This window comes from Tamandua tetradactyla, chromosome 2 (genome assembly GCF_023851605.1).
Source record: "Tamandua tetradactyla isolate mTamTet1 chromosome 2, mTamTet1.pri, whole genome shotgun sequence".
NCBI classification, from domain to species: domain Eukaryota; kingdom Metazoa; phylum Chordata; class Mammalia; order Pilosa; family Myrmecophagidae; genus Tamandua; species Tamandua tetradactyla.
Window position 1 is genome coordinate 12,638,879 of NC_135328.1, and position 10,746 is coordinate 12,649,624.

General features: G+C 32.8%; 1 protein-coding gene and 1 pseudogene across 1 annotated transcript; one reads left to right on the forward strand and one right to left on the reverse strand.

The window, feature by feature from the left end:
• The first annotated feature begins 1,386 nt into the window (after nucleotides 1–1,386).
• On the forward strand, nucleotides 1,387–2,328 carry LOC143655614 (olfactory receptor 8H1-like). The gene has a single exon (XM_077126897.1). The coding sequence runs from the start codon at nucleotides 1,387–1,389 to the stop codon at nucleotides 2,326–2,328; it is 942 nt and encodes a 313-aa protein (XP_076983012.1).
• A 7,181-nt stretch (nucleotides 2,329–9,509) lies between these two features.
• LOC143659048 (olfactory receptor 10AG1-like) lies at nucleotides 9,510–10,465 on the reverse strand (annotated as a pseudogene).
• Between the last annotated feature and the right edge of the window lie 281 nt (nucleotides 10,466–10,746).

Genomic DNA, 10,746 nt, shown 5'->3' on the forward strand with positions numbered 1-10,746 from the left:
AGCATTATGCGGCTTCTCAGGCAAAGGCAACTCTGTATTTGAAACCTAACGTGAGTGCATTGGTGCTGGCATTTTAATCCTTGGCATCATGCCAAGCAGTCTTCCTTGGAAATTGGTCCCAGAGATGACCAAATGGTGCATTATTGGCAATCCTCCATAAAAGAGGTGCCACAGCATTACCAGTGTGAAAGGCAATGGATTCTGTCTTCTGTTTGTGTTCACAGTAGGTTCCTGGTACACTTGTGAGACACAATTTCCAGGTGAATTTTCTATTTGAACAGAAGATGAAAAAAATTTTAGCTGATTTATTTTGCTTAAATATAAAAATACATGCATACAAAAAATTAAAATAGAACTTATCTCAAAGGAAGCAAATATTATATCACAGAAATTGCAGGCTTCCTATATGGTTTACACATATTGTGAGAAAAACTTGAAGTTGAAAATTTCTACGCAGATAATGTTGGAAGAAGTTTTTCAACCATTTTCACTCCTGATAAGCATTAGTCTCAAAGGTAGAGTGTTTTAGTTTATCTAAAATAATAGGAATGTCATTAGAAGGATATGCATACGCATATATAGGTCATGTATGCCTTATACAAGCAATGCTAGAATTTGCAGAAATAACAATATATAATTGATAAAATCAGAGTCATCAAGTAATGTACATAGTTTGAAAATATAATCTGGAAGAGATTTGTTTAAATTATGTGCTAAGAACATGTCTTCCAAAAAGCAATAGTAATGTGTTGTCTGTAATATTAACACACATAATATCTGTCATTTGTAATAAATAATACTGCATAGAAAATCACAGTGAATGATGCATTAAAACTCCCTGTCATTGTTTATTGCATATCTTGAATTTTTATTTTGCTGAAAGTAAATGTATTTAGGAATATAGTGTTGTGAGCCAGAGCTCTCAATTCAACCATTCCTGGTAGAATCACAGAGGCAACAATACTTACTTTTTGCGACTCTTGGTAAGTTGATTAACTTCATGTGTCCTTTTAAAAATCTAGTGAATGTGCACAATAGCAATAGTTCTGGTGTAACTTTTTCATCTGGCTAAGTGGTTTAATGAAGGGAAATATTTGCAACAGTGTAATATTCATTCTATTTAAGATATATATGTACATATTTATATATACATGGTTTTCTATTATATAATATCCAAATGTTGATTTATACCTAATTTATATTTGGCAAGCAAATTAAGGTTTTTTACATTGCATTTTGCAAACTCTTTAGTACTAATTTCTACAATAACTACACTCATGCTTTTAAAAATACCAGATCATTCTTATAAACAAAAATGATTTTGAGATCATTCAGGTTGAGAATCATCTTTGATTTTTCAACAGTTATCAACAGTTAAATGGTATTATGAGGAGCAAGAATAACACACATTTGCCTGACTTCATCCTTATGGGACTGACAGAATCTGAAGAGATCCAGCGAGTCCTCTTTATGTTATTTCTCGTGATATACCTGATTAACCTGGTTGGGAATGCAGGAATGATATTGATAATTCGCTTGGATATCCAGCTTCACACACCCATGTATTTTTTCCTCAGTCACCTCTCATTTCTTGACCTTGGTTATTCAACTGTCATCACGCCTAAAACCTTAGAGAACTTACTAAATTCCAATAAGCTTATTTCATTTATGGAGTGCTTCACTCAGATGTATTTTTTTTTCTTCTTGGTTGCCACTGAATTTTTCATTCTCTCCTCTATGGCCTATGACCGCTATGTAGCTATCTGCAACCCTCTGAACTACCAGATTGTTATGTCCACAAGACTCTGCTGTGCCCTGATCACTGGGTCCTATGTGATGAGTTTTACTGAATCATTAGTCATTGTTCTTTACATGAACAGTTTGCATTTCTGCAAATCCAATGTAATCTATCACTTTTTCTGTGACTTACCCCCAATTTTAACCCTGTCTTGCACTGACACTCATGATGCTGAATTAATGATGTTCATTATTGCTAGTTTAAATGTAATTGTGTCTCTTATCACAATGTCCATATCTTATGGGTACATTCTGTCTACTATCCTGAAAATTGATTCTACCTCAGGAAAGCGCAAAGCCTTCTCTACTTGTGCCTCCCACCTCCTGGGGGTCACCATATTTTACGTCACTACAATTTTTACTTATTTAAGACCAAAGAAATTCTACTCCCTGGGAAAGGATCAAGTGGCCTCTGTGTTTTATACTATGGTTGTTCCCATGCTGAATCCATTCATTTATAGTCTTAGGAACAAAGAAGTGAAAAATGCTTTCCTTAGAGTCATGCAGAAGAAAGAAAGCTCCATGCAATAGAAGTGATAGTGAACCTGAACATTTTTCCTTCTTTCCTATTTGGATATTTCTTCTCTAAATTAGTTTCAGTTTCTGTTGAGCCACCATTTATTTGACCACATATAATCTCAAGTATTTTCAAGATTATATATTTTTAAATTTACATAGTATCTAGAAACCATGAAATGTGTTAATCTTGTGATTTAAATGTGTGTGTTTAAGGGCAACTTGTGAGCAAAATATTTAAAAACATAGTATCCTTGAATTTGTATCATATAAATCCCCATCCATATTCCAATTTCAGCAAATTTTGTCATGGAGTGCTGTCAGAAGTCACTCCATTTTCCTGTAGAGAAGATTTATTGCACAGGCTTCAAAGAGCTCTTTGGACTAAGAAATCTAAGATTTAGATACCACAAATGCCAGTTTTTAATAATATATCCCTATTAAGCCTTTGAAAGTTTAAATATAATTTCATCAGCTGTGCAAGATAAATAATTCTAAACCCATAGAGTAATTTTACAGATTATAGCAGATGATGAATAGAAAGAATTTAATGCAAATTTTGATGATGATCTTTGGAATGTTTATGTTCTTACAGAATTTTAACTGCATAACAGCTTTTGTTATGAAAATTCCTACTTGTACTGTTTTTGTATACTGTATGGCAGGATCACATTTCATTATTTTTCCATGTGAGTATCCGGTTATTGCAGCACCATTTGCTGAATTTTTGTTTGTTTGGTTGCTATGCTTGTGTGTTTGTTTTTTGGGAAGTGCATGGGCAAGGAGTCACACTCAGGTCTTTTGCATGGTAGGTGATAATTCTACCACTAAACTACACTTGCACCCCTTCTACCTGTGTTTTATAAATATTTTTAGCTAATATTCTTTATTAAAAAAACTTAAAAGGGGAAAAAGCACTTCAATACTTAGTTCTGGCCCAAAGTAAAATATTGAGATAGAATTAAGTTCTAGAAAAAAGTATATGTGAACATTGAAGAATATTGAAAAATATTTTAAATTATTAAAAAATAAGAATAACTTAGCCAGTTTTGAGAGTTTTGTTCATGGTTTTTAGACTAATTTTATGAATAGATTATATTTGTCATTCTCTATTTCTGCTTTGAAGCTTTTCTTTTCCACTGTTCATTATAATCTTTGGGTATTCCTTTAACATTTAAACTTGGAAGAGAAATATTTTTTTGGTGTATGTGTTAGGTCAAATATCCTAACTTGCAATGTTTTAAGTACTAAGTTTTTAAAATTCATCATGTTAAATATCTGCATGAGGTTATCTGTCTTTTGTGTCTACCTGCTAACCATTTGAAAACTCTACTATTCTGTAATGTAACATCAAATCAGTAATTATTATTTTTCTGTGTAATTCTGGTATGATTAAAGTAATTCAATGCTGTTTTCCTGGATTCCATAAATATTTGTTCTTTAAAAACATGACATTTTAAGTTCAATTCTTGTTTAAATATTTTCATAATTTTAATACAGAAAAGTTGCAAGAACAAGTATTGATAATGAATTCAAGTTTTGTTAAATCCCACATACGTATTTTTTTTGTTTGGCTGCTGATGTTTCTTTTCAAAAATGTCTCTATGCAATCTGGAATTACAATTTTAATTGTCTGTACTGTTGAATATATATTGAAGAAAGTATATTTTATTCATTTTCCCATATTTGATTCATTTGTATTTAAACTTAAACAATGATTATTAGATCTGTTTTTCCCTTAAGTGACTTGTAGTCTTTTCATATATATTAAAGGTTTATTTGTAGAATTACATTTCTTAACTTTTTATATGATTTTTGAAAGATGAAAATAAAGTTTACCTCTGTTTTAGGATTAAAATTTTCATGAGTTCTCACAAGTTCATCACTCAATTAATTTATTCAAATAATTAAAATGTGCATTATTTTCCTCTACATTATCAATTCATGCAATTATTTTTACTTATACATATCCAAGTAAATTACTGTATTAATATTAAATATTTTCTAAACTCTATTGTGTCTAGAATCATATTTATAGCAATTCTTCTGTGTTTTGTTGGCTCAAAGTTATGTCTTTGATAACCATTTGTTTTTTAATAGTATATATTTTTAACTACTTTCTTTTCTTGTGCAAGTATTGTGTGTTTTCTTACATTTATATCCTTTACATTCTGGGGTGTTTTTTAGTGAACCCTACTGGCCTTGCTTTCATTTATGTACATTTTTATAATTTAGATATGGTATCCTGTTGGTTTTTTTCTGGCAATGAGTTATTCATCAAAGTTTCTTATTTTTCAGAAAATAATAAGTTCTGTAATTGATTATGTTCGAATTAAATTCAGATTGCACTGTTCTCCTATAATATATTCTAGAATACATATATAATGTTATCAATATGTAGCTTTTGGGAAATATGAAAACACTAGGCTATTTACACTGTCCCTCTACTCTCCCTGTTTATACTAGTATGTATCATATTTTATTTAATATGTAGTCTGAAGTATTTCTAAGACAAAATTCTTTTGTTCATGGTGATATGGCAAAAACTCCATGTATTATAAAATTTGAACCTCTTAAAAATGATAAAAGAAATAAGACTGGGATAGAATATGACAAAATATGAATAATAGGAGTTTTTTTCTAATTATTGATGTTATATAATAATGGGAAAATAAATTATACTTACTGAGCACATATTGAGTGCCAGGCAATATTCAAAGGGCTTTTGCTATATAATTAACATAGTTTATATTTACAAGATAGCTGTCAGGTTTATTCTTGCAATATCTAAAACTTAATCTCAGGTTATGAAAAGCTATCCTCCTACTTGTTCAGGCAGACACATAAGAGTCATTCTGGAATTTTCTCCATGTCACATCTTATCCATCAGCATGTCTCAATGATTCTCTATGCAGAATAGGTTTGGACTGTGACTATTTCTCAACACCTTCTCTGCTACCATCCGGCTGAAAAAAAAATCACCTCAGCGTTTCAATTATCATCAAATCTTTTTAGATTATTTCCATTTGCTCTGTCATATCCATCTTGAGTCTAATCTTAAGGTAGGGGGCAGTGATGCTATTAAAATGTTGGCTGTAGCATGTCACTTTTCTTCACAAAACCTACCATACTTCCCATTACATTACAAGTAAACATCAAAATTTTACATGGGCCTACAGTTCCAACATGATTTTACCCCAACTCCTTATTTCTACGGACTCATCCTTTATCACTGTGTCTATTACACTCTTGTCGGAGCAGCCACACTGACCTCCTCACCCCGTCCCTATATACATTTTTTCTGATGATGCCTGGAATATTTCTGTTGTTTAACTTCCTGAAATTCCCATTGTATAGGTAAATGTATAAGTCCTTTCTTATCCTTATCAGGTCATTCCTTAAAACTGATTTAAACTCACACATGCCGCACTCCTCATCAATGCTGCATTTGTTTTCAATAGCAGTTATACCCATCTAATGTTCTATATATTTTTATTATGTCATTTGTTTATGCTGTGTTTTCTCCCCGTTAATATGCACAAGATTTTTGCCAATTGTTACCGATGCTGCATGCCCAGCACACACTCAGTGCCTCAGTAAATATATTTGAATGGCTAAATTTTGCAGATTTTGAAACTGAAGGCACAAGGAAATTTCATAGCTTGTTCAGGGTCATTCATCAGGCTAAAGAACAAGTCTAAATTAGAACCCGGACAGACTGATTGACATTCTTAATCAGACCTTTATCAAATGCCATTTTTCCACAAAATTATAGTACTCTTATTAGAGTTTAAAACATATGATACATTATTTTTGTATATTATAAAGTTTTGACAAATACAGGGATGAGAGGGGTATATAGTTTGCAGACTTCACTAGAGCTGCTAATAGAAGGTAGTGTAATCTTTGAGATAGCTGCTAAATGTCCTCAACATACATGTAGAGTCCTATATTCAGAAATAAATAACTGTACAATGGAAAGAGTGATTTATCAGTTGATGTGATTGGGTGATTGAGTTGGGGTGAGAAAGTGTATTAGTTAGGAACAGGCTATTAGGTATAAGAAATACCTTAGGTATTTACCTATACCTTAGGTATTAGGTATAAGAAAGGGCTTCAGAAACAGAGTGGTCAATTAAATGAAAATTATTGTTCTTGGGTGAAACTGTGCTGACTTTAGTTGACTAAGCTATAGCTCTGTGGGTGACTCTATTCCTTGGGGTCATTCTGGCATCCAGGTTTTTTGTATGTCATTACTCTGTTATCTCCCATGATGTCCTCTTGTACCGAATAGAATAGGATCCACAGCACTCTACCCACATTCCAGTTTGAGGGAATGGTCAGATTTTTACATTGGGAAAACAATTTTAAATTTTTGTCATTTGGAAGGTTTTTAAGGAAAAAATCAATTTCTCTAAGGGACATCAGATTAAAGAGATTACCTTTTTCTTCTGATGTAAGCATTTCATGCATCTCCTCCAAATTACCAAAGTTAACAACTAAAAGTTGTTTATAACATTTTCTGAATATCTTTTTAATATTTTCGGTGAATATAGTTTATCCATAACATTAACCCATTATGATGTAATTTTTTTGTGTGTGTGGTTGTCCTTAGGATTATCATATACAGGTTTAATTTGTCATAGTCTACATAATATAATATACCACATAACATAACATTAGAAAGGTAAAACAGTAGTCATTCAATTCTTCTTTTGAATTTCGTTACTTTTGTCATAAATGGTTCGTTTATATATAGTTTAAACCCAACAATTGATGAGCCTGAATTTGTTTAAGCGATTATTGAAGACATAAAGTTTTACAAATAAAATTTTTAATATATTTACCTTCATTTTTACATTTCCAGTGTCATTTTTGTCCATATTTAGTGTTCCACTATTAATCTTTTCTTGTCTATGGAATTTGGGCTTGGCCATCCCTGCAGTCATGTGGTAAAATTCTTATAAAAATCTGATTGTGTTTCCATAGATCTATTGAGTCTGTTTCCCTAGAGAACACTGGCCATTAAAGAGGTTAGAGTGTGATGGTTTGAAGCTATATATACTGCAGGAAAACATGTTCTTAAAGTTAATCCATTCTTTTGGGTGTGAACATATTGTAAGTAGAAGCTCTTGATAAAGCTACTTCAGCTAAGATGTGAGACACCTCAATCAGGATGGATCATAATCCTATTCCTAGAGTCATTATAAGTGGAATGAAATTTAGACAAATGAGCAAAAGCCACAGACAAAGCATCAGTCTGTGATACTGAAATCAATGGAACCTTGAGGAGAAATGAGATACAAAGAGACACCACCATATTCCATATCATGTATCCAGCTACGGACCAGGGCTGTTGCCAGCCTGAGCACCACAGTCTTGGTGCAAAAACATTGCCTTGATGAGGCCTTAATTGGGACATTTTTTAGTACTGCATGTGAGTTGGTCTGAGAATATTTCAATTCAAAATCATTAGGAACAAAAGATGATCATGTCGTGACAGAGATGAAGTTTTTGTTCCGCGTTTATCACTGAAAGTGAATATTGCCTGAGATTTTTTGCTTATGATACCTAATTTAGTGATAAAATAGCTTTTTAATATCTGTATAATAATTTTTGAAGGTTGGGGTGCCTTATTATCTACTAAAATAATCATATACTTCAAGAACACAGCTCTCATTTGCCCTTCTCTGCAAAAAAGTTAAACTAGTTTACATCAGTTAGACTGATTAGTACTATTAAAAAGGTATTTTGCCCCTTCTTGTAATCTCTTTTCTAACAACCAACTTTTTTCCATATGAGACACTGGGACATGGAGAATGAAACTTCTCAGTTTCTCTCTCATGCCATTCAACATTTAATAACTTCCAGAGTGACACAATTTCCACCTTAAAAATTTCCTGGAATTATTTTTTATTATTGTGTTTGTAATTTAAAACATTTCTTATCTCTAATCATTCCCATTATCTTTTTTAAAGGATTTATATGGTTGTATTATCTGAGATTCTTAATGACTTATTGTTAGTTTGCTTTGCACATGGGCGTGTTAAATAATTTCTTCTTGAGTTTGCCATTAGGGCGGTCAATGCCTATTCTGGCTGTATTGTTCTGAATAGAAAATAGTAACACAATTCTCTATACACTTGGAGTTAACCATGTCCATGTAAATGTGAATAACTCTGTCTTTCTTCATTTCTGGCAAAAAGACTTAAAAGCAAGTTCATCCTTTACCACATTATTTTTTATTTGCACTTCCTCATAGCAGATCATGTTTTCTTAGAGATCTGTTGACTCCATAACTGAAGAATTCATTAGTGAGCATGGAATATTGCAAACTGATAAGATTAAAGATATCACTTTAAATTGTGAAATAATACATGCAACTGAGTACTACCCTTTTCCTTATCCATACTGCAAACAGATTTATTATCTTTTTGATTATATTGATATCACAGGTTTATTATAGTAAACACCAAAAATTCAGAAAAGCAAAGTAAAACCATTTTTTATAGCATATATCTCAACTATTACATCTTAACTTTAAATTTCTTTCTTCTCAAATAATTTGCCTATCCATATTTCAGCTCAAGGAACATATGTATTAAAAACATGTGTATATTCATGTCTCTTTGCAGTATGGTGCATGTATTTTAAATGATAATATCATTTGCTCCAACCACAGTATTGCATTCTGTTGATGTCTTCAATCTGATATACATATAAACCATACCTAATTTTCACTTGTATTGATGAATGTTTATAAAACTGCATCCCCATTCAAAGTCCTTTTTTTCTTCAGGAATGATTTCTGTCAAGAAACTTTGCTGGGCAAAACTTCATACATATTTCATTTACACATTTCCAACCTGCTTTTAAAACTAACATATGTTACACTATGTGAAAATCATCTGTAAAAAGTGCTATAGTAGAGTCTACATTATAAATGACTATTACATCACCCATTATCAAAAGTTTTTATTGAGAGGGGATGTTGCACAATAAAATTATTGCTGATAAATACACAATCTTGAAAATAATATCGAAAAATCTCTCAATATTAAATTCCATACACTGGAAACAACTGCCATGAATTGTAAGGCTGCATGTAAGACTAAATGTAAATATCTGCAGAAACTTCATACAAATATATGACAAAGCATCTGTTTTAAATATAACTCCTTCTTTAATGAATTAAATTATTTACCTAGAAATCTTCTCTGTGCCATTATGACATCTTTGTTCCTTAGACTGTATATCATTGGATTAAACATGGGAGTTACAATGGTATAGAAAAGAGAAAGCATTTTGTTAGTTCCTGATGAGTGACTGGTCTTGGGTGTTAAATATGTAATCATTGCTGATCCATAGAATAACATTACAACCATAAGATGAGATGAGCAGGTGGAGAAAGCTTTGGCCCGATTTGTGGTTGATCTAATTTAAAAATCGTGCATATGATTTCATTGTAGGAACAAAGTATTAACAGAAATGGACCCATGACATACAACATAGCAACTACGTAGACCAACTTTTCATTCACAAAGGTGTCTCCACAGGCCAGCTTGAGTATTGGGGGGATGTCACAGAAGTGGTTGGTATGGTTAAACCTACAAAAGGATAGAGAGAAAATCTGGCATTTCTGCCCTCTTTCAACTGGAATTCCACTGATCCAGGAGCCAGCCACCAGTTTCATACACATCTTCTGGCTCATGACTAGGGAATAGTGTAGTGGGTTACAAATGGCCACGTAGCGGTGATAAGCCATCACAGCCAGGAGGAAGCACTCTGTGCCTCCCAACATAAGGATGAAGTACATTTGTGCAGCACAGGCAACTACAGAAATTCTTCTTCTCTGTGTCCCAAGAGTCATGAGCATTCTGGGGATAGTCACTGATACATAGCAGATTTCCAAGAAGGAAAAATTTGCAAGAAAATAATACATGGGGGTCTGGAGAGTAGCATCCAGTTTTGTTATCAGAAATATGGTGCCATTGCCCAAAAGTATAATGATATAGATGACCAAGAATAATCCAAATAGAAACCACTGGAGATGGGGATTATCAGCAAAGCCCAAAAGAACAAATTCCCTCAATTCAGTTAGGTTTCCTTCTGATGGTTCTTCTTGGTGTTTCATCTGTAGAAAGGATAAATTTAGAATGAGCATTTCACTTTACCTTCCTGGATCTCATTATCTGCCCTCTAATTTGTAACTGGGTTTTCTAGTTTGCTAGCTGCCGGAATGCAACACACCAGAGATGGCTTGGCTTTTAATAAAATGGGATTTATTTTGTTAATTCTTCAGAGGAAAGGCAGCTAACTTTCCACTGAGGATCTTTCTTACGTGGAAGGCACAGGATGGTCTCTGCTGGTTTTCTCTCCAGGCCCCTGGGTTCCAACAACTTTCCCTGGGGTGACTTCTTTCTGCATCTCCAC

Coding starts and splice junctions, on each gene's coding strand:
- LOC143655614 (XM_077126897.1), top strand. CDS start 1,387: ATGAGGAGCAAGAATAACACACATTTGCCTGACTTCATCCTTATGGGA.